This window comes from Balaenoptera ricei, chromosome X, assembly GCF_028023285.1.
Source record: "Balaenoptera ricei isolate mBalRic1 chromosome X, mBalRic1.hap2, whole genome shotgun sequence".
In the NCBI taxonomy this organism is placed as follows: Eukaryota; Metazoa; Chordata; class Mammalia; order Artiodactyla; family Balaenopteridae; genus Balaenoptera; species Balaenoptera ricei.
This window is the reverse complement of record NC_082660.1, coordinates 98719569-98742142: the sequence shown is the minus strand read 5'-3', so window position 1 is coordinate 98742142 and position 22574 is coordinate 98719569. Positions and strand designations below refer to the sequence as shown.

At 41.4% G+C, this 22574-nt stretch overlaps 1 protein-coding gene across 1 annotated transcript in view; it reads left to right on the top strand.

Annotated features, from left to right (window-relative positions):
* Positions 1 to 9492: 9492 nt before the first annotated feature.
* Positions 9493 to 22574, top strand: part of GUCY2F (guanylate cyclase 2F, retinal) — a 78631-nt gene continuing 65549 nt past the window's right edge. Inside the window, exons 1-3 of the mRNA XM_059910455.1 lie at positions 9493 to 9558; positions 9740 to 10490; positions 19807 to 20108. Coding sequence (XP_059766438.1) covers positions 9493 to 9558; positions 9740 to 10490; positions 19807 to 20108 — 1119 coding nt within the window. The remainder of the gene's footprint in view (positions 9559 to 9739; positions 10491 to 19806; positions 20109 to 22574) is intronic.

The following is a 22574-nucleotide window of genomic DNA, read 5'->3' as shown; positions in this document are numbered from 1 at the left end:
AGTTTCAATAAAATCCAGTAGAATCCCACTAATATTCTCCAACAAGACCCCTGAGGGACAATATTTAACCAGACAGTGTAGCTGATGTTTCTGACACAGCGATTCTAATAGGTCCATAGGAATGATCCCTAAGATTGTACTCGTGAATGAACTTAAGGTTTTTGTAAATGTTTAGACTCACAAGGAACCCTAGTGGTTTTGAATCATTATCATTTATCATCTACACTGTCACTGAGGTCTAGAGATCCAATGAGTATTTTTGAGCCTATGGATAAATCCAATGGTCCCACCCTACAATTTCTTTTTTTTTTTAAATTAATTAATTTATTTATTTTTGGCTGAGTTGGGTCTTCATTGCTGCGCGCGGGCCCTCTCTAGTTGTGGCGAGCGGGGGCCACTCCTCGCCGCGGTGCGCGGGCCCCTCACCGCGGTGGCCTCTCCTGCCGCAGAGCACGGACTCCAGGCACACAGGCTTCAGCAGTTGCAGCACTTGGGCCCAGTAGTTGTGGCTCGCGGGCTCTAGAGCACAGGCTTAGTAGTTGTGCATGGGCTTAGTTGCTCCGCAGCATGTGGGATCCTCCCGGAGCAGGGCTCGAACCCGTGTCCCCGGCATTGGCAGGTGGATTCTCAACCACTGCGCCACCAAGGAAGCCCTACAATTTCTTTTAAGAGGCAGTCGTTAAGGACCTTGACTCTAAAGCTAGATCATTTGTTTTCACAATCTGGCTCCACCACATACTAGTTGTGTATCCTTGGGCAAGTTACTTGACCTTTCTCTGCCTCCGTTTCCTCATCTATAAAATGTGGATGATAATAATACAAATCCTATAGGACTATTGTGATGATTCAACGATTTAGTACATGTAAAGCCCACAGAGAAATGACTAACACAGAGTGAACCTTCAATAACTGTTAGCTATAATTATTAACATAGAGAGAGACAAGTGTTTGTGGAACTCAATAAAAAAATATCACTTTAGAAGTTTTATTTATATGTTAATTCCCAGCTACTCCTACCTATAAATTTGGAATCTCATGTCTCTTCAGGATTTTGGAGCATTCCTTGAATGTGGCCCCTTGAGCATCCTAGCCCTTATCAGAACTCTCCTGTGAAGAATCTGCTGTCCCCATAGGTAGAGAAGGCTAGAGGACCCTCACTTGCATGAATATTTCTATCACGTCACCTAACATTCCACAACTGGAGATTGTTTCGTTTGGGTAGTCACCAGGATTTCCTGGACCCCCTGTTAAAATGCAAGCAGCCTTGGACGTATAGCACAAGAGAAACATTAGTGAAATGTGGCAAGGATAAGAATGGGCTTTGTTGGAGCCAAATGACCTTGGGTTTGAATTCTGACTCCACCACTTATTTAGAATCAGACTGTCTGGGCTTAAATTCTGGCTCCACTGATTAGTGGCTGTGTGACTTTGGGTCAGTCACTTTAACCTCTCTTTACTTCTGCAATTCAAACAGTATCCACCTTATGGGATCATTGTGCAGATTAAAGGAGATATAGGGATTCCAAGAATGCCTACCACATCATCAGTACTCAATAAATATTATTATTGCCTAACTTATCTGAGTCTTGGTATCCTCATTTACAAAATGGGGGGAATAATAGCTACTTTCATGGTTGTTGTGAATATAAAATGAGATAATGTACATGTAAAAATGCCTACCATACTAAAAAAAGGCAGCCAAATAATGACCATTGGAAAGAACAGGTGGAGAAACAAGAACTCTCGTATACTGATGGTGGGAATGTAAAATGGTACCGCCTCTTTGGAAAACAGTTTGACAATTCCTCAAAAAACTAAACATAGAGTTATCACATGTCCCAGCAATTCCACGTTTAGGTATATACCCCAAAGAATTGAAAATGTATGTCCACACAAAAACTTGTACACAATGTCCATAGAAGCATTATTCATAATAGCTAAAAAGTGGAAATTACCCAAATGTCTATCCATTCATAAATGAATGAACAAAATGTGATATATGCAATAAAGCAGAAAATTATTCAGCCATAAAAAGGAATGAAGTAGTGATGCATGCTACAAGATACATGACCTTTGAAAACATTGTGCTAAGTCACAGATGACTACGTATTGTACATGGACATTTATATGAAATGTCCAGAATAGGCAAATCCATAGAGACAGAAAGTAGATTGGTGGATGACAAGGGCTGGGAGGAGGGGAAGAATAGGGAAATGACAGCTAAATGGATACAAGATTTCTTTGTGGCAGGTCATAAAAATGCTCTGGAATTGGATAGTAGCGATGGTTATACAACCTTGTGATTACATATATCAAAGCCCACCAAATTGTACACTTTAAAAGAGTGAATTTTATGGTATGTGAATTATGTCTCAATAAAGCTGTTAGCTTTTTAAATGTCTGCCATATGGTAGCCATAATTTAACAGAAATCATTTTTAGCCACCAACCCCTCAGCTCTCACCTTAGGAATACAGAACAGGTCCCTGAATGAATGACGCTCGCGACAAAGAGGATTGCTAAGGGGAAGGGGATAGATTTAAAGTATGGGCGTGTGTGCAGAGTTGGGGGGAGGGAGATGAGGGTCTCTCTTGGAAGGAAAGGCAGTGAAGGCATTTAAGGAGAACAGAAGGAGACAAACTTCACCTACTTCGAATTTTGCAGGGAGTCAGCCTGGATCATCTTTCATATCCTGGACTGGAATCACAACTGATGAATGTTCTGGCATTTAAAGCCGTCCTGGGAAAAGGGTGATGTGTGATTATTGGACAGAAGAGAAAAAGGAAGAACACAGAGGCAAAATCCGAGGGTATGTGAGTCCAACTTTGAAAGGTAGAAGTAGGCAGTAGTCCGTGGAGGATGCATTTATCCAGAGGACTCTTGTTTGTTAATCTCTGGGTCAATGCATTTAGGTCAGCACTAACTCTGCTACAGGTGGGATCAATTTAAAGGATTAGAAGTGTCTCTCTAAATCCTAATCCTGGTCTTGGGCCGGGGATGCTGAAGAATGATTTTAAAAAAGGTTTACTCTCCCTCTCAATTATTTACCCCATTAATGGAATTTATCAACAGACTGGAGTCCTTGGCAGGATTATGAACGCATAGAGGATGCCCTGAAATGGACACACGGGTAGCCATGCCAGAGATTTGCATGCGCAGACGGTAAATTGAAGACATTTGAGCGGTGAATTACACGGTGAGTAGTTGACAGCTCTTGTTTATTAGAAAGATTGTAGTGGGGAAAAAACATAGCCCACTTGGGAGCTCAATCTTCTGACTGAGATATATCAGTTTTACTACAATATGTGGCGGGAAAAAAAGAAACAAAATAAAAAATGAAAGAGAGAAAGAAAGAATGAGAGAAAGGGGGAAAAAAGAGCTTTCAAGGCACTTTAAATAAAGATCTGGGCTCAAAGGCTCTCATCCAAGCTTTCATTTAGTTTCCCTCGTGATTCTTTTTTATTTCATCCTGATGTTGTCTTACACAAGCTGTTAACTTGATTCAGGCTGTAACTGCAAAGATCTATCATCCATAGAAGTCCTCAGCTTGACAAGCTAGGATAAGGAACCATTTTCCTCAGAGCTATTTGTCATAGTCTTTCTTTGTACATGTTTAAAGAACAGTCGTTTCCCTTGTGAAATCAGGCTTCGCATCACATTGTGAAAGCTACCTGAAATAAAATGATGCATCCCTATGCTTCTTTCCATGGAAGCCCGATTCCATGCAGGTGTTCAGACCTGAGTTACCTAGGCAACGGCCCCAGAAGAGCTGTGGGTCAGTAGTATTCTATTTTCAAAATTTCATATCTTCAAACTTTTAGTTATGTCCACATTTCCCATTAATCCCAAAGAAGGCTTCAGCAGGCTTGTTGCGAAGACAGTGTCTTTTACACAAGAGCTTTATAATTTTGTTTTTAAACCCAAATCAGCAGGAAAAAAGAAGGCTTAGGGCATCCTCTCTCCCCCCTCCCTCCCTCCCTCACTCTCCCTTCCTTTTTCCCTTCCTTCTTTCCTCCCTCCCTCCCTTCCTTCCTTCCTTCCTTCCTCCCTTCCTCCCTTCGTCTTCCTCTCTTCTCTGTCTCCTTACTTCTTTTTTCAGACTAAGTTTCCTTCTGCAAAATCCTGGGATCAGGAATCAAGACTACATTTTAGAGCAACACAGAACTTTCTGGTTCTCAAGGGAGTCCTAGCAGAGTTAGAAACACCACCCAATGCATGAAATAGAGCCCAGGAAGAATGGAGAGACAAATCTTCAGCTTGGGAGTTGTTTAACAAAGGGCAACAACAACCTAGACAAATAGCAAGAGGTACTCTCTGACATGTGGCTTGAGGAAGGACCCATGTTGTAAATGTGTAAGCTTGAAAAATGCTACACAAAAGGAGCAAAATTTGAATTTGAATTTTTTATTATGATAAGAACACTTAACATGAGATTTGCCCTCTTAACAAATTTTTAAGTGCAAAATACAATATTGTTAACTATAGGCACTCTGTTGTACAGTAAATCTCTAGATCTTTTTCAGCTTGCTGAACTAAAACTCTATGCTCATTGAACTTGCCATTTCCCTCTCTCCATAGCCCTCAGCAGCCACTATTCTATTCTCTGCTTCAATGCATTTGACTACGTTAGACATCTCATATAAGCAGAATTACACAATATTTGTCCTGGCTTTTTCACTTAGCATAATATCCTCCAGGTTCATCCATGTAATTGCATATGGCAGGATTTTCTTCTTTTCAAAGGCTTAATAATATTCCATTTTATGTATATACCACATTTTCTTTGCCATTCATCCATCGACGGACATTTATGTTGTTTCTATATCTTGGCTATCGTGAATAATGCTGCAATGAACATGGGAGTGCAGATATCTCTTTGAGAGCCTGATTTCAATTCTTTTAGATATGTATATCCAGAAGTTGGATTACTAGATTATATGGTAGTTCTATTCTTAATGTTTCGAGGAATGTCCATACTGTTTTCCATAGCTGCTACACCATTTTACATTCCCGTTAACAGTGTGCAAGGCCTAAAACAAAAGCCTGTTCAAGAACTTAGTAATAAAACCTTTCACTTGTGTTCCATGTCTCCTCTTCACTATTTATTCAACAAACACTTGCTGAGTACCTATTATGTTTCAGGCACTGTGCAGGGCCCTGGAGATACCATGGTGAGCATAAGCAAGCAGGGAACTTACACATTTGACTTTACATATGAGCCATGTAGGTGGATATTATTGCTCTCTTCCTCCTGATGTACATAGTTTCTTTTCCTGGTAAGATTTCTTGGCAAGGCCCTATAGTCCCCCACTTTTTATTTTGTAGCTACAGGCCTAGCACAGACCAGGTTCTCAATGTATCCTTGCTCATAATGATAAGATAGTGAATGGTTGTAGGAATCCAGATTTTCAGTATAGTATAACTACAGCATGGGGGTGGCACTTCACATTGTAGGTACTTGATAGAGGATTCTAGACCAAAATTTAAAATGATCAGGAACTGGATCTGCCACATGGAAGTAAGTGCAAACCACTCCAGCAAAATCTAATTAGAACAGCAGAGCCTACGGAATGTTGAATGAATTCAGAAAGCAGTTTCATAGCACAGAGGTTTAGAAAAGTCACTGCTTGGAAGAAGTACAGAACCCCAGGATCAACGTGCGTCAGAGAAGAAAGGGACTTGAAGATCCTCTAGTTCAGCTGAGGGAGAAAAAAGAGAGACCTAGAAGGGGGAACAATATCTTCAGTGTCACATGGTGAGTCAGTGGCAGATCTGGGTTCAAGATCCAGGCCTTCCCATTCCCAAAGCAGTCCTCTTTCCAAACAGCAAGGAAGAACTAGTATTTACTGAAGGACAACTGCGTGCTCAGCCTTCTATCTTATTTAATCCCTTACCTCAAAAGCGTTAAATTAAATTTACCTCCATCTTGCACATGAAGCAGTTAAGAAGCAGAACTAACGTGCCAAAGGTCGTACTCCCAAGACTTCTGCTCTCAAAGACTAGGATTAGCTTCATATAGAGTACAATGTGATTGGAGGCCCGCACCCCCAGTTGTGCAATACTGCACCCTCAGTGAGGGGTCCCCAGGTTTGGCTGGAACACTGGTGGCAAATTTCTTCTAGTTGGATAATAAATTTCTGTTTGCTCCTCCTAGTTTACTCCATCCCTCCCCCTCATTACTTAATTTATTATTTCATGGGGAACAAAGGGATTTTTAAAAAACCACCAATGAATCATTCAAGCTCTATCTGGGTAGCATAGAAGGTATAATAAGGATGGTCTCAGTGACTTCATAGATTAGGGGCTGTTGGCAGGCAGTGCTTGATCAACTGGGATACAAATCCCCATCCTGCTACTATGTGCCTTCAGGCAAATTACTTACCCTTTCTGAGCCTCAGTTTCATCATCTGTAAATGAGGGTAATAATAGTATCTACCTCAAAGGGCTGCGACGAGTCGATTTTATTTATTTATTTATATTTATTTATTTTACTTAGTTATTACTATCATTAGTTTCTTTTATTTTATTTTTTATTGAAATATAGTTGACTGACAGTGTTGTACCAATGTCTGCTGTACAGCAAAGTGACTCAGTTATACACATATAGATATTCTTTTTTTTATATTCTTTTCCATTATGGTTTACCATAGGAGACTGAATATAGTTCCCTGTGCTATACAGTAGGACCTTGTTGTTTATCCATCCTATATATAATAGCTTTCATCTACTAATCCCAAACTCCCAGTCCTTCCCTCCCCCATCCCCCTCCCCCTCGGCAACCACAAGTCTGTTCTCTATGTCTGTGAGTCTGTTTCTGTTTTGCAGATAGGTTCATTGGTGCCATATTTTAGATTCCACATATAAGTGATATCATATGGTATTTGTCTTTTTCTTTCTGACTTACTTCGCTTAGTATGACAACCTCTAGTTGCATCCATGTTGCTGCAGATGGCATTATTTTGTTCTTTTTTTATGGCTGAGTAGTGCTCCATTTTAACCTGTGTACAAATGATGGGGCATACTATTGTGGTACATCTGGCAGACCCAGCAGATGTGCCCCTGACTGGTTTCTTGAAGAGTCAGGCTTTCTCATAAAATTAGGGGTGAAAGTCAAGGTGATAACCAACAGACCCGGCCCAGACAGAATTATTGCTGGCAAGCCCAGTCACACAAGAGCCAATTATTAACCCTGAAGAGAGCCATGCCATTATTTTGATCTTTGGTTGGAATTAAAAATTCACTAAGGATTTTCCTCATTAATATCTCCCCCAAGCAGTTAATTCTTCTTATTATATCTAGTGAGGTTATTCTTGGCCTTGGAGCAACTTTAGTGTTTTATTAATTCATTTCACAAACATTTATCTGGTACCTACTATGTGTTGGCTAGGCATTAGTGCGATGAAGAAGATCCTTAGGAAACCCCAGTACAGTGGGCTCTGTTCCCCATAGAGAGTTGCCCTCGTTACCTACCCCTTGTAGTTGAAAGTATGAGGTCCTGTAAATACAGAGATAGCAAACAGTTCGGTAGCTTTGTCACAACACAGACCAGAAATAGGGACAGTTTATAAATCAGAGGAACGCCTTTCCTAATGGGTATAAGTATGAGGCACAGGTGGAAAAACAATGAACTCAACCTGGGGGTGTTAATTAAGGCTGCACGGAGGAGGGAACACTTTATTTGGGTCTTGAAGGTAGAGTTCATCAGGAGAATCTGGAAGTGGAGTAGGGGAGGAAGGAGGAGGACATTCCAGGCAGAAGGAACGGCACTTTCCAAATCCTATGCTTGGCAGACTATGTGACATATGTCTATAGAACTGCAAAAAATTTACTATAGCATCAGATGAGAACAGGGAGATGGGGGGTATAGAGAAAGACAAGGGCCAAGTGGAGAAAGGCTTTGCATGCATCATCTTGAAAGAGCCCTCCACATTTACTGACTCCACTTCATTCATCCCCATTCATTTTTGACTCATTGTGGGTCCTTCCACTTGCAGCCTTACTCTCTGAATCCAAATCTAATGGACAGAGACCTTTCTATATTTAGCTCACCTGACTTCTCAAAGGAGTGTGAGATGTGATAAACAATCTTCATCCTCAAAGTGTCATCTTCCTTGTGTTGTAAGATACCACTGTCTCCTGGATTTTGCTGTTTCTCTGGACTTTTCATGGAAGTTTTCATTATAACCTCCTTTCTCTCTGCCTGACCTTTAATTGTTGTGGGTTTTCAGGATTTTGTCCTCTGACTTTTTTCTCTACTTTGCAACTCTCTTTTGTTGATCTTATACACTGCCATGTCTTCAATTACCCTCTATCAATTGATTACATTCAAATTTATATCTCTGGCTCAGCTTTCTGTTACAAGATCCAGTATGTCAAATTGTCAACTGGATCTTGCTACTTGGATATTCTACAGACATCATCAGTTCAACGTGTCTAATAGAATACTTTATATTTCCCACCCCTTCCTTTAGTGTTCCCTATCTCAGAGACATATCATTTTCTAACCAGTTGCCTAGCCCAAAATCATCTTGGAGTCCTCCTTTTTCCCCCTTACCTTCTACATCTTGTCAGTCACTAAGTTATTATTGGCTTTACTTTCTTAATCTCTTTGATGTTTTTAATCTTGGTGGAATTCATCTCCATTCTTCTACGTCTTTACTACCACTCTCTTGGTCTGCCATCATTTCTCATATGGATTACTACAACAGCCTCCAAACTGGCCTCCCTGCCTCCAGTCTTGTCCCCTTTCAACCCATTCTCCACACTGCTACTTGAGTAATCTTTAGAAAATGAAAATCTTATTATATCATTTCTCTGCTTAAAACTATTATCTACAGGATTAAATCTAAAAACTTATGAATGGCATATAGGACTCTTGGTGACCTGGCCCCTGCCTTGGTTGACATCACAGACCCGAGCAAAACAAATGCCTTGGAACTGTGAGAATCTAATATATCCTTTTCCTTTTATAACCTCTGGGCCTTACTGTATATCGTTCCTTCTGCCTAGAAGGCTCTTAGCAACAACCCCCTTGCAACCCCATTCACCTGGCTAACTTTTCTTTCAATACTTAACTCAGAGAGACGTCCCTCCTCCTCCCTCTTCTCCTCCCCTGAAATTTGGGTTTGGGTGATCCTCTCTGTTTTCCTCTGTCTGGGCTACTTCAATCATAGCACTTCTTACTCTGCTTTGCCATTATCTATTTACATCTGTGCCTGTCCCCAAGAGGGCAGTGTGGTGGAGAAAAATGGACATATTTGAAACTATAATAATGATAAAAATATCACAAATATAAAGTTAATGACCTGCCAAACCCTGTTAAAAGTGTTTGCTGTATGTTAATCCATGTAATCCTTACAACACTGTGAGATGAGCAACTATTACTGAAGTTGAATCAACAGTACTTGGTGATGGATTGAATGAGGGACAGAGAAGAAGGAAGAGTCTCAGCTGACTACCAGGTTTCTGACCAGAGCAAGTAGATGAAGGGTAGATGGAGGCGCCGTCTCCTGAGATAAGGATTACAGGAAATAGAGGAAGAGGAGAAGTTTTGGTCAGGGTAGGGGAGAGAAACTTTTAGTTAGGGACTGCCATTCCTTGGCCATTCTTTCATAACTGTTATTTCCAGAAGTTTCAGGAATAATGTGAGTAATATACCTTTTCTTCTGATTGACAGGAATTTGGAAACAACAGTATCCATCTCGGGACAGCTGCCTCACCTTCCAGTATTTCTTCATTAGCCTGCTGGAAGCAGGACGGCTCTGTTCTTGGGACCCTGGCCTTTCTCTCACCTTATGCTCTGGTTTTCGGCTCCCGGAAGACAGCGAGGGCACCATGGCCTTGCATCCTTCAAGCTCCTGTGGTGTTTGTGCCTCCTGGCCCTTACGTCCCTCCCACAGCAGGTATGGGCAACCCCCTACAAGATAGGGGTGGTGGGCCCTTGGACTTGTGATCCGTTGTTCTCAAAGGCCCTGCCAGAGGTTGCCGCTCGGTTAGCCATTGAGCGGATCAACAAGGACCCATCGTTTGACCTGGGTTACTCTTTTGAATACGTGATTCTCAATGAAGACTGCCAGGCTTCCAGGGCTCTATCCAGTTTCATTTCCCACCACCAGATGGCCTCAGGATTTATTGGACCGGCCAACCCTGGCTACTGTGAGGCAGCCTCACTCCTGGGAAACAGCTGGGACAAAGGGATTTTCTCTTGGGCCTGTGTGAATTATGAATTAGACAATAAAAATAGCCACCCGACCTTTTCTCGGACACTCCCTTCTCCCATCCGGGTGCTGGTAACCATCATGAAATATTTCCAGTGGGCTCACGCTGGAGTCATTTCCTCAGATGAAGACATTTGGGTGCATACAGCCCATCGAGTTGCAAGTGCTCTTCGGAGCCGCGGCCTATCTGTAGGGGTCGTCCTGACCACAGGACAAGACAGCCAAAGCATCCAGAAAGCTCTACAGCGGATTCGCCGGGCAGACAGAATTCTCAGTGAGTGCCTTCTCCTGGCTCAGCTTTAGATGTGGCTTCAGTGAAAAGATATGACAATGTCCAAAATTTTCCTATCCTCACACCCTAGGATAGCACATCACTCTCCAGTTCTTCATGCATTTGCGCCCTTTCAATCACACTCGGGCCCCAAGACTATCCTGCTTCAACAGAGCCTATTTTATGAACTGAATAAAAGTACAAAGACCTCTGTGGTTACAATGCCCTTGGGTGCCAGTGCTGGCTCTCAGCACCTGGGGTGGGGGGGAAGATTAGCATCAAGAGCAACTGTGGTCACACACCCTCCATGCCCTTAGGACCCCAGCAGTTTCAGATCAGCCAAGAAGCGGTGTTCTTATAGCTCTATTTTTGTCTGGTCTAGTCACTGAAGGGAGATTTACCTTTGATTCCCTTCTGGGTACTTTCCCTCATAGGTGCCCAGTGCCCTTGTGTCATCACATCTCACTTAGAACCTGTCTTCTCTGGACTCAGAAATGCACACCCACCCCTTCTCACTTTCCACTCCCTGAAAGCAGGGCTTCTCTCTCTGCAGCACACAACGAGCCGATATGGAGGGAACTAGCTGATAAATAAAAGCATATTAAAATGAGAAGCCTGCCTAAGTTGTAACCTTTCCCCTCCCAAGAGAAGTTTTATGTTCAAAGATGATTCTTGCAGAGACCATGAACCAAGTGTAAAGCAAAGGACTGACCCACTGACCCAGGGCGAGTTGGGTGCATTTTGGGAAAGGGGAGGGCTCTTCCTGGCCCTCTTAAATCAGATGGAAGTCTTTTACATATACATACTGCAAGCCTTTGTGACACTTGGTTTTGATTTTTTTTCTATTCTAAGTTTTTAATCTCCACTTTACCTTTTTTCTGGAAAGTAGCAGTGATCTGTGGGAACTACTTGTCAAACTGATTACTTCTAGGATTAGACCTGGTCCCAGTCATTTCCTTAACATAACAATGGACTTGTTAGAGAATGGTCCAGCTTAGGGCTGGCCTATACCCAGAAGCCCATTTTAAGTTTCAAGTGTCTCCAGTATTGGACCTTAATTATGATCATTATGGGAGGATGAGGGCAAGAATTTTTAGTTCCAGGAACTACAGTAGTCTGCTTCCAGCTCCAGTCTACAAGATCCTATAAATGTTAAGCAATCAGTGTGGCTCTGATTACTTCATAATAGAGCTTGATACTTTCAAAGCAGAGCACAGAATTATTTTTAAAGATATAAAACCATTTCCAGGGAGGAATCATGCCAGAAACAGGCTAACATATTTAATATCATAACTTTATAATATGTTACAAATCTTCATGAAGCCCAATGTCTCCTGCAAGTTTACATTCCATGAGTATTTCACATCCCACCCATTCTAAATAGTATACTCTTTGAAATGACATTTTGGCCTCTACCATGAAATGTTAAATAAATCCAGGCCCCGAAGCTCTTTGGGTTGTCAGACTGAGAGAAGTTAGGATTGAGTGTTTACCACCCACAATTCTTTTGAGGCAGGGAGGGAGCAAATGTACAGATTATCGCCGTACTATTAGAGATTCATTCCTTTAGGTCAATGGTTCTTACTCTGGCCGCACACTGGAAATACCTGGACATCTTTTCAAAATGATTGGGGCCAGAGTACCACCTCCAGACATTCTGATGGTCTGTGGTGAGGCCCCAGCAAAGGTATTTTAAAGAGCTTCCCAGGTGCTTGTAAAATGTAGCCAGAGTCAAGAACCACTGCTTCAAGTTCAAGAAAATGTAAATAAATGTTCCCTACTTTAAGTTACCAGACAACTTTTTGTCTTAATATGACTTTGTTTAATCAGATTGCTTTCTGTATAGCAGTGTGGATCAGCTCGCTAAGGGAATGAAAATTTTAAGATGGGGGTGAGGGGGTAGGAGCCTGGAAGCCTAGAGAGGGAGGTATGTGGTTATGCAGCAAAGAAAGACCCTGGGTAGGGAGAAAAGCAGCAGAAAACGCAGTAGGGACTCAGAAAGGGAGATAAAAGGGAGTGAAGACAAAGCTCTCCTCTCCAAGATTTTGCCCCGGGTTTCTGACAAAACATAGCCAGACTCAGGTGAGGCGTGCTGGGACCTCAGCGTCATGAATCAGAACGTGGGTAGGTTGGGGCAGATGCAGGGAAAGTGAGCCATTGGCTGAGCTGCGACCTGAGTGGGACCTCGGGCACCTGAGTGTGCACTGTCCAAAAGCGTGTGTGGTACCCACACTTGGCACAGCTAGTTTTTGGTATCTGAGGGCACTCCAAGAGATGGATGGGATGTGACAGGAGGACTTGCAGAAGGGGAGTGAGTCTTAAAGCAAGATAAGCCTGTTGTCCACTTGATCATCCATTGAGACTAGTGTCCCAACCAATAGGAGCATGAGAAGCAGGATTCAGAGTATGAATTTAAATAAGAGTATCAGGACTTTAGCCGCGAGGCCTAGGGTTCAGGGCACATCTCCAGTCCAATCAGAGAATGGGAGATCTGGTGAGAAACTGAGCTAGAAGTTAATGAGTATGGATTGGGCCAACTGAGCAGTGAGGACGGTTACAATACACCAGATCCGGCATCTACTCGATCAAATCTCTAGCTGATTTTCTAGCCCCTTTCAACTGGTAGGACTGAGCCTGTGAAAGTATTCCTAGCTGTTGACTATTGGGACTGAAAAAGCACTAAGGTTTTTGTGGTGACCTCAGCTGAGAAGGGCTGAGGAAGGCAGTGCCTGGCCTCTTCCTTATTTTGCTGGGTATGAGGCTACTTCTTAACACTGTGGACCCCCAAGTAAACCTTCAGAGAAGGACCTTTTATGATGTACAAAATATAGTGGAAAGGGATCCCTTCCTTTGGAGAGGACTGGCAATATTTGGAAGTAATGGAAATAGCTGGAAGACTGGTTTTGTCTGACCTACTCACGATAACAGTGACCAAAGCCCCATGTGGCAGTGGCAGTGGTGGCGGCAGTGAGAGATAGTGGTGGGGAGGGAGGGTAGAGCTGCTATGCCACTTCTCTTCCTTGTAAATTTATGTTTCCAATTATCACTGGCACATTACTGGAGTCAGAAGGAATGTCTTTCTCAGAAACTGGTCTAGATTTTGCTTACACAACAGCAAGACAATGATAAAATTTAATAGTAAAGATGATCATAACAATAATAATGGTTGTGGGCTCTTGGAAAGGGAAACAGCAGGGGTGTTACTAGAGGCTGCCATTGAGACAATGAAAGCAACCATAATACCACTTTACATGTGAACAGCTCTCTACAGTTTACAAGGTATTTGCATATAGATAATGTCATTTAATCCTCAGGGTTATCCAGGAGCAAGGTATTTTCTTCCAAGTTTTACAACAGCTGTGAATCTCACATAACAAGTAGGTAGGTGTATGCATTATTAACACCAAAGAATGGGGTAAATGAAGTCCCAGAGAAGGGGGGATTCAGGATTCAGCCTCTCCCAGATTGTCAGCTCACTTCCTTTACGCTTCAGAGGCAACTACCAATTATCTTTGTTTCTGACAAAGTCATATAGGAGAGATATTAATCAAGGACAAAGGCCTCAGCTTACAGACAGGGCTGCTGTATGTGGTTTTCCCTGCCCAAGGGAATCTAGCTGAGTGGGCATGAGGGCCACAATTCAGTTCACTCTCTGCTCCTTAAACCATGAGTCCTGTTGGAGATTTGGATCCAATGGCACAAAAGAGCATCACTCACCAGGCAGAGCACCTGGGGGACTGCAATTTCCCAGAAGTTCTTTTGCTAATTCTCACAAAGACTAGCAGGAGGCCCCACTAAAAAGCTCTTTAGAGAACTTTTCAAATGGCTATTTCGAGCCCTCCTCCCTTCTCCTCACCTTTTTGCCTATCAATGCTTGGCTGATTGTGAAATCCTTTCAATTTGGGTTTACAAGGTTGTTGAACCATTTGGGGATTCCTTTAAATCCTTCCAAATTGGGAATGCTTCATTACAGTATGATGTTCGGTAACTAGGACACAGTCAGAATGTCCTTCTCCTGTTCTTCCAAAATCAGATACTTTATTACTACCTCATTGTCAGAGACCTGGCTGGCCTCTTCCATCTATTGAAGATTCTTGACATAAAAAACCCCCAATAATAATAATAGCAATGATAATAGCTAATATTTATTGAGAATTTATTATATGCCAGTCATTTTGCAAGGGTTTTATATGGACCATCTCATTCAATTCTTGCAACCTCCCTGTAAAGTAAGGCCAATTGCTATTTAATGCACTTCACCAATGAGACTTTGGAGGCTGAGAGAGGTTAAATAACTTGCTTAAGGTCACACAGCTAGTGAGTGGGAAAACTAGGATATGTATTCAGGTTGATCTAAAGCAGTGCCTCTCAAACCTAAGCATGATCGGAATCCCCTGGGGGGCTTGTGTCCCTCCTCCAGAGTTTCTGACTCAGGAGGGCTGGGATAGGGTACCAGAATCTGCATTTCTAACCAGTTCAAGGTGGTGCTGATGTTGCTGGTCCAGAGACCATACTTTGAGCATCACTGGTTTAATGAAAGACTTATGCTCTCCTGCCTCCTGTCCACTTGAGGGACGCCCCTAAAGCATACTCACTTGACATCCTGTGTCCCATGGTGTATAATTTAGCCCTTCCATTTTTCTCTCTTAACTTTTGGGCCCACTGATGAAATTCTTTTAAGTGCCTCAAGGTAACAAGTATCGCCCCAGTTTTCCTCCAGTAATAAGAATAGTGATACTGTAATACTATGGCCAAGAGCCTTAGTGCTGATAGGGAATTTGGTACACAGTTTGGTATAGATAAATGTAAGTAAATGTAAATGGTGAAAGGACAACTTGCTCTCTTGAATGGGTCCACTGTCAGTAATGATAGAATTATTGAAGACCCAGCCCAGGAGGAAATCTCTAAACATCTAGGCTTCCTGCGTTTAAGAGCCCTTACCTGCATAGCAGTTTAGGAAAAGCTGAAGAAAACATACGTTGCAAAGTATGGAGAAATATTAAAAACATAAGCTGGGCAGCAATAAAAGTACTTGTAATAACAGTTTTACTGGGTATGAAGAAACACGATCTGATGCAGACAGCATGGCCATTGAATGTAATATGTGTCTGACACCATGCTGAGCTACTTGGACCAGTTTGACACTGGTGGCAGGTAAGTAAGTGGTGGTCTCAGGACTTAAGGCCAAAAATGTGTGCAGTGTCCTCAGTCGATAGAAATAGCCACACATCGTGTACTACAGTGTTCTTAAAGTGTGGTTTGAGGGCCTCCTGTACTGAATCACACTTTGGGCGGTGGTTGGGAAACATGCAGATTCCAGAGCCTCCCACCCTCTTTTTATGTATCCATTTTATAGAGTGCATGGGGGAGAACTGAGGGGAGGAAGGCGTGAATCTACTTGTTTCAGAGTGTGGCCAGATGGGGCTGAATCCTGGGGGAATGTGAGACCTGGGATAAATCACACTGTATGTCCCCCTCCTCCTCTGGCCTGCTTACTCTCCCATCTCTCAACACTTGTTAACACGGAATAGGTTAAAATGAAGGCTGGTGGTAGGAAATGTCACAAAAGGATTAAAATGAAAATTAAGGACAATAGAATGGAGGGTTTCTGTGGATTGGGAGCAGTATTGTGGGCTCACAACATGAATATGACTTCTAAGAACTTCTTCAGCAATAGCTAGTGAAACCATTTTCATCTCACAAGGTGTGAAGCTGGGCTCAGGTTCCTCCACCAAGCGCTCCATAGCCAGTAATCGGGGAGAAATAAAATTTGCTTTTGGAGAAACACAGTTCCTCTACCTCGAGGAAGTATTGGATAGAGTATTTCAATATAGGAAGAGAGGTAGGAATTGAGTGACTTGGGAATTGGCTTCTCCTAGAGTTAGACATTTCCTGCTGCTAGCATTGAGGGTGAAAGAGAGGGTCCTGAGCAGCCTGCTATAGTGGGTACCACAGTATGAAGACATAGCTACTAGACAACTCAAGTGGGGCTCAGGTGGCTCAGAGAAAGTGCTAATATCATATCCTAGTGAGATGGGATCTCAGGAGGATGTATCTCCTGGTCCTTGTTTAGGCTATAGAGTGGCTTGACTGTGAACAATCAGGATGGAAACTTACAAATTAATATTACTCAGTGATCACCTGTTGACCCAGGTCTTGTCAAGGATTTAAGGTTTCTGTCCGCTAATCCTTTCCTGACAACTTACAGGTAAAATCCCATTTTAATGAATGTCATTTTGAGATAATAAAGCTATTTAGTAAAATAATCATGTAGAACAGATGCATCTACAAATCCCTATTGACAAAGCACTCAATCTATTAAATTAAGATGGTGCTGTTTGAATTCAGTATTTATGCTTTCTGTTTTAATCGTGTTCGATGGCAAAGTCTTACCTTGCAAAAAATAGAGTAGCTTGTGATCATTCCCTCTTGAGGCTTCCATTTCATCATCTGTAAAATAATGGGGGGAGTAAGACAGGCTAGATGGTCTCAAAGGGTCTTTCCAGTAATAAAAATTCTGACTCTGCCCAAAATGTCCTCTGTGTGGGCCAATGAAAGGAAAATTAAGGGGAGGGTAAGGTCTTGACAAAACTTCTTTCTGAAATTGTTTCAAACATTCCTTGTTCATTGGGTATATAATATGTACCAGGATACAGAAATAAAATAGTTTTTGACTTCAAGGAACTCATGGTTTCATAGTAGAGGCTGACATAAATAAATAAGGGCAATGAATCTTGTAACTGCCATGACAGAAGACAGTTTAGGGTACAGAGGGGCTCTAAACCAGTGTCACAAGTTGGTACCCTAGTAAAAAGAATGGCAGATGGAGATCGGTGTGCAGGAAGCTTATTGGGAGAATGCTTTCAAGGACAACACCTGTGACGGAGAGGCAGCAGTAGGATTGGAAAAAGAGAAAAATTAAACTGTCATGCAGTCACAACAAAGGTCCCAGGCAGTCCCAGTGGGAGCTCTGGAGCTGGGGTGGCCCTTCAGTATTGTCCAGAATTAAGGAGTGTTGGTCTTTATGCCTCCATATTGACCAGTCATTGGTTACAGGCAGATACAGAGAAAGGGGTGCAATGTGATAATAATTGTTTAATAGCCAGTTTATCGGGGGAGGAGGGGAAAGCCCTGATTTGTAGCATTTGCTAATTTCCATGGTGTTACAACACCCACCATGGCCAATTTCAAGCTACCAACATGACATTTACTAGTTCATAATATCCCTGAAAATTTAACCATAGTCTCTTGTGAACCAGCACAAGCCAGCTCCAACACACTATGGAGGAGATGCAACCTTGGGAGAGGTGGTTCTCCTCAGCTGAGGACAATCCCCTGAGAGGTATTGGCTATTATCTCCAAACATTCCCAGCAGCTAGAAGAATGAATGCTTCATTCCTGAGGGTTGCATCTGACTGGCACACCACAGCGCCCAATACACGTAGTATATGTTAAAATATTTGCTGTATTTCAACCAACACAAAGCACTTAGTTCTATTTAATATTTTCCATCCAGGGAAGTAATTTTAATATTCCTTTAAGTTAATTAAATGAATTTTATCTCTATTGGGTAACCTTGGTCTCATAATCTAATCTCTGTTTTTGTAGAAGATCCCAATACTGACCCGCTTGCCAAAGATACTGTTGGAAGAACTGACCAGCTACCCGAAGCACCTGACTAAACTCAGTGTTTCCCCTCAATGGACATGTTACTGAATTAATTTGACCAAAGTGATTCATGTTTAATGGTGTAGCCAAACTTACAGAGTTAGGGGCCTTGGGTTCTAGTCTCTCTTTCTAAATCCAATCATTGCCTTGTTAGACCTCTCTGTCACTCCATTTTCCCATCATACAATGCGTGATTATGAACAAGGGAGGTTGAATTCCTCGTGTGGCTCAAGAACTAGCTCCAAAGATATCCCTAGAGTATTCAAAGGAATACTTTGTGCATCAGAATACATATAGAGCCTCTCAGGGTAATTATATTGAAGGAGCTAATAATGGTCATTTAAAAATTCAAGTTATGGTGTGTGTGTGTGTGTGTTTGGTATCTAAATCAACTTCATAACTTACTAGGTACACCTTAAAAAATAAAGGGTACCAGCTCTGGCTCAAAGGGGAAATTTTCTGAGGGTATCTAACAAGTGCAAAGAAGGTTTTTGAAAATAGATGAAGCAATACGTAAATACCAAAGACCAGTCATTGAACGTAGTTTAAGCATACTCAGTTCCTGAGATTAAAGGTTCCATGTAAGCATGTATAATTAATATTTACCAAAGGCATTAGGGTCTTTGCCTTTCTTCAAGGAGCTCAGAATACTTGCCAGGCATTATCTAATTAAACTACTCAATGTACCTGTGAAATGCATTGGAATCTACATTTTAAAGATGTGGGCACTGAAGCACAAGTGGGCTTAAACTAAACTCATTTAGCATGCCAAGGGCGAAATTGGATATAAGACTTTCACTCTCATGATCTAGCTGCCATTCTTCAACCGTGGCCTCCACTAATCCACTCTATTCTAGCATAGCCTTGCCAAGCAACATAGTTTCATAAGTCTAGGGAGAATTAAAGTGAGTGCAAAGTAATTCCAGTTATAGGGAAGTTGGATTTTTAAAAATTGAACATATCACCTGTAATATTAGTAGCATTTACAGCGGAGTGTGAGTTAGTGCCATTCATTGTCTATAATGGCTTTGGTAAGGGTGGGAACAGTTGGTCAACATCTGTTGGAATGTATGTCTGTAGGAGGTAGGCAATAAAAAGCAACAGTGGCTATGGGAATATCACCCATCTTCTCCCTCTAGCCTTTTTATTCTTAGGTATAATAATAGCTACCATTTATTGAGCGCTGTGTGCTAAGCCCATTGTATGTATTCCCCCTTCAGTCATCACTACCACCCCAAGAAGTACATATTTACTATCTCCATTTTATGAATGAGGCAGAGAGAGGTTAAATAATTTACCTAAGGGTATACAGCTAGTAACTGGTGATGTTAGGATATAAACCTAGGTTTTCCAACTCCAAAGCCTCTTCATTATGCTACCTCGCACTTGCTATATTTGTTTATTCCAGTCTAGTACTAGGCTATGCAGCCTGTAGACATGTCTGATTTTTCCCTATTGCCTAATCAGCGTCCCTGAAAATACCTCAGCCTCAACTCAGGGTTTCAACATCTTGTTCATCTTAAAGACATAAGATAGATATCATTTAAAAATTGGTTATAATACAATTATTTGTTTCTCCCAATCTGTAGTTTTTGGTACTATATTTTACTAACATATTGCCACCATAACCTCCCTGCTTTGTCGGTTTCAGTAATCATCATGTGTATGCATTCGACCTTGATTGGGGGAGAGACTCAGACGCATCTCTTGGAATGGGCTCACGATCTGAAAATGACTGATGGAACCTATGTCTTTGTTCCCTATGATGCCCTGCTCTACAGTTTACCTTATAAGCATACCCCCTACCAGGTTCTAAGGAACAATCCAAAACTCCGGGAAGCCTATGATGCTGTGTTGACCATTACAGTGGAGTCCCAAGAAAAGACCTTCTATCAAGCCTTTATGGAGGCAGCAGCTAGAGGTGAAATTCCTGAGAAGCTGGAGTCAGATCAAGTAAGTGCAGATTCACAAGTTAATCATGAACAGAAAACCTCAAAAATCAGGAAGGTAAATATTTTTCCTATCAGGTGCCTCTATTCCATAGGAAACTCAGTCAATAGCAGGCAACCACACACAAATTAAAAACACCTTTTGTTTGCAGAAAACATTTATAAAACAAAGATACATTATTGGAGTTTTTTGTTTTTGCTTTTGTTTTTATCTTCAAGCAACCTGCAATGATAACATATACAGCCATGAAGAAGAAATAAAATGTGTTTAAGAACAGGGAAACAAAACTTTAATATATACTAGTGCCGTTCAAGGGGGCATAGTAAAAAGAAATCTTGTTTCTGACCCAAGTTTGGAACCAATTCAACAATAAGAGAGCTGGTATATAGGAAGATATTACCATTATTATTGATAAAGCTGGTACTGGAGAATGCGGCTTCTGTCTATATGCACTTGAGTTTCCCAGTATTGAATCTGAGGGTTGATCAGACTTCTCCATCTAGTTACCAGCATTGCTGGACCCCTATATTTCTGCCCCGTGAGGGCATGCCTTTTGTAAAATGTACAGCCTGAAAGAGCATAGTGGAGCTTACTCCCGAGAGAAAGAAGTTAGGAGGGCTTGGGCTACATCTGTTTAGTTCTCCTTCCCAACTAACCAGCCAGATTAAGTCACTCCTTTGTGGGAAGGAATGAGTAAGGGGTTGAAGAGGTCAGGTGTTTTTTGCTAGTAGAGCTATCTCTATATGAAAGGAATCATTTGGAATGGGGAAGAATTCCTCCCTAATAATATACAAGAAATAATATTTATGTATGTATACATGAATATATGTATAAACATATTTCAGATCAAATCACAGCCATTTGAGGGCTAGTGGAAGGAAAAGCAGTGGGGACAGGATGAAAGCAAGGAAATGAATGGACAAAAATGAAATGGACCAAAAAATGGGCAAAAGACAAAAACAAAGAGGGAAAAATACAAAAGAGACAAGGAATATGAGAGGAAGATGGGAAGGCCAAAGATAGTTAGATTAGAAAAAATACAGAGGGGGTTTTTATAAGTTAGAGGCCAGATGTAGAAGGCAGTCATTTTCAGAATGGCCCATCAATAAGTTTAAAAATTCTAGCATTTGCTAACATATTGTATTAGTTATAATGTTCTGTTATAACTAATACATTAGTTACAATGTATTAGTTATAATGCTCTGGCTGTAACTAAGAGACAGCTCAACACAAAATGGCCCAAGTAATTGTTTTTTTTTCCAAACTGGAAGATATGGGGGCTTTAGGGTCAGTTAATTCAGCTGCTCAGTGATGTTATCAGTGAACCAGGTTCTTTTCATCTTTCCACTTTACAATCATAGCATGCTAGATTGCCCTCATGATCTGGTTCTTCTCCTGGTCCCAAGATGACTGCCACAGTTCCAGACATCATGTCCAAGTGCAACTGTCTACAGACAAAAATGGGGAATGTCCCTCTCTTGTGTCTCTTTTTAAGAGTGAGGAAATCTTGCCCAAATGCTCCTCAAGCAGACTTCTCCCCACACTTTCCTGGTCACAATCGTGTCCCATACGCATACCCAAACTAATAATTTAGAAAGAGGAATGAGACCATCGTGACTGACCCTATGGCTGCTGGAAAAGTGTGCAAAAAATTGAGATTCCATTAGCAGGGAAGAAGGCTATCAGGTAGGCTGGTGGTTGTGCCTAACACTCACATTCTCCATGATCTTCTCCTTTTTGTATACTATTTATTCCTTTATCCTGTGCACTGCCTCTCTACCTGAATAAATGATTCAGATGAAACTTAGGTTTTCTTAATCTCTTTCTGTCCTGAGTATTGATAGCAAAGATTTTGCAGATCCTTGTCCTAATAAAAAAAAAGTGACCAGCAGAGATACTAACAGTGTTGGATTTAAACTTTATTGCCACAGATATGTTTGTAAAAAATCTTTCTTTTAGGAGACACACACATGTTTAATTGAAAACAATTCATTGATTTGGTCAAGAAAGGCAAGAATCCCTCAAACTGCTAAGAATGATTGCTCAAACCAGTTGTTTGGTGTATTTATAGGCAAGCAATCATATGGTGAATTTTTGTACTTTTTATCCAATGACATGGCATCACATAGTTACAAGACTAAGTCATCTTTTTACTTTAATCACAGGATTGAGGGAAATAGAAAGGTGTGTGTGTGTGTGTGTGTGTGTGTGTGTGTGTGTGTGTGTGTGTGTGTGTATCATATGTATGAGCAGATATTTTGATACAAAAAATTCAGACCTTCTACTCTTAATGTTTGATCCAATCTCTTTGAGCTTGTGGAAAACATACGGTAATTAAGGTAAAAAAAGACGCCATTAGTGTGGTTGCTAGGCAACCTGTACTCTACTTTAGACAAGGAAATAGAGAGAGTGAAAACAAAGACTCTAAAGCTTATTAAAAAAAAAAAAAGCTTTTTTGGATACATTTCC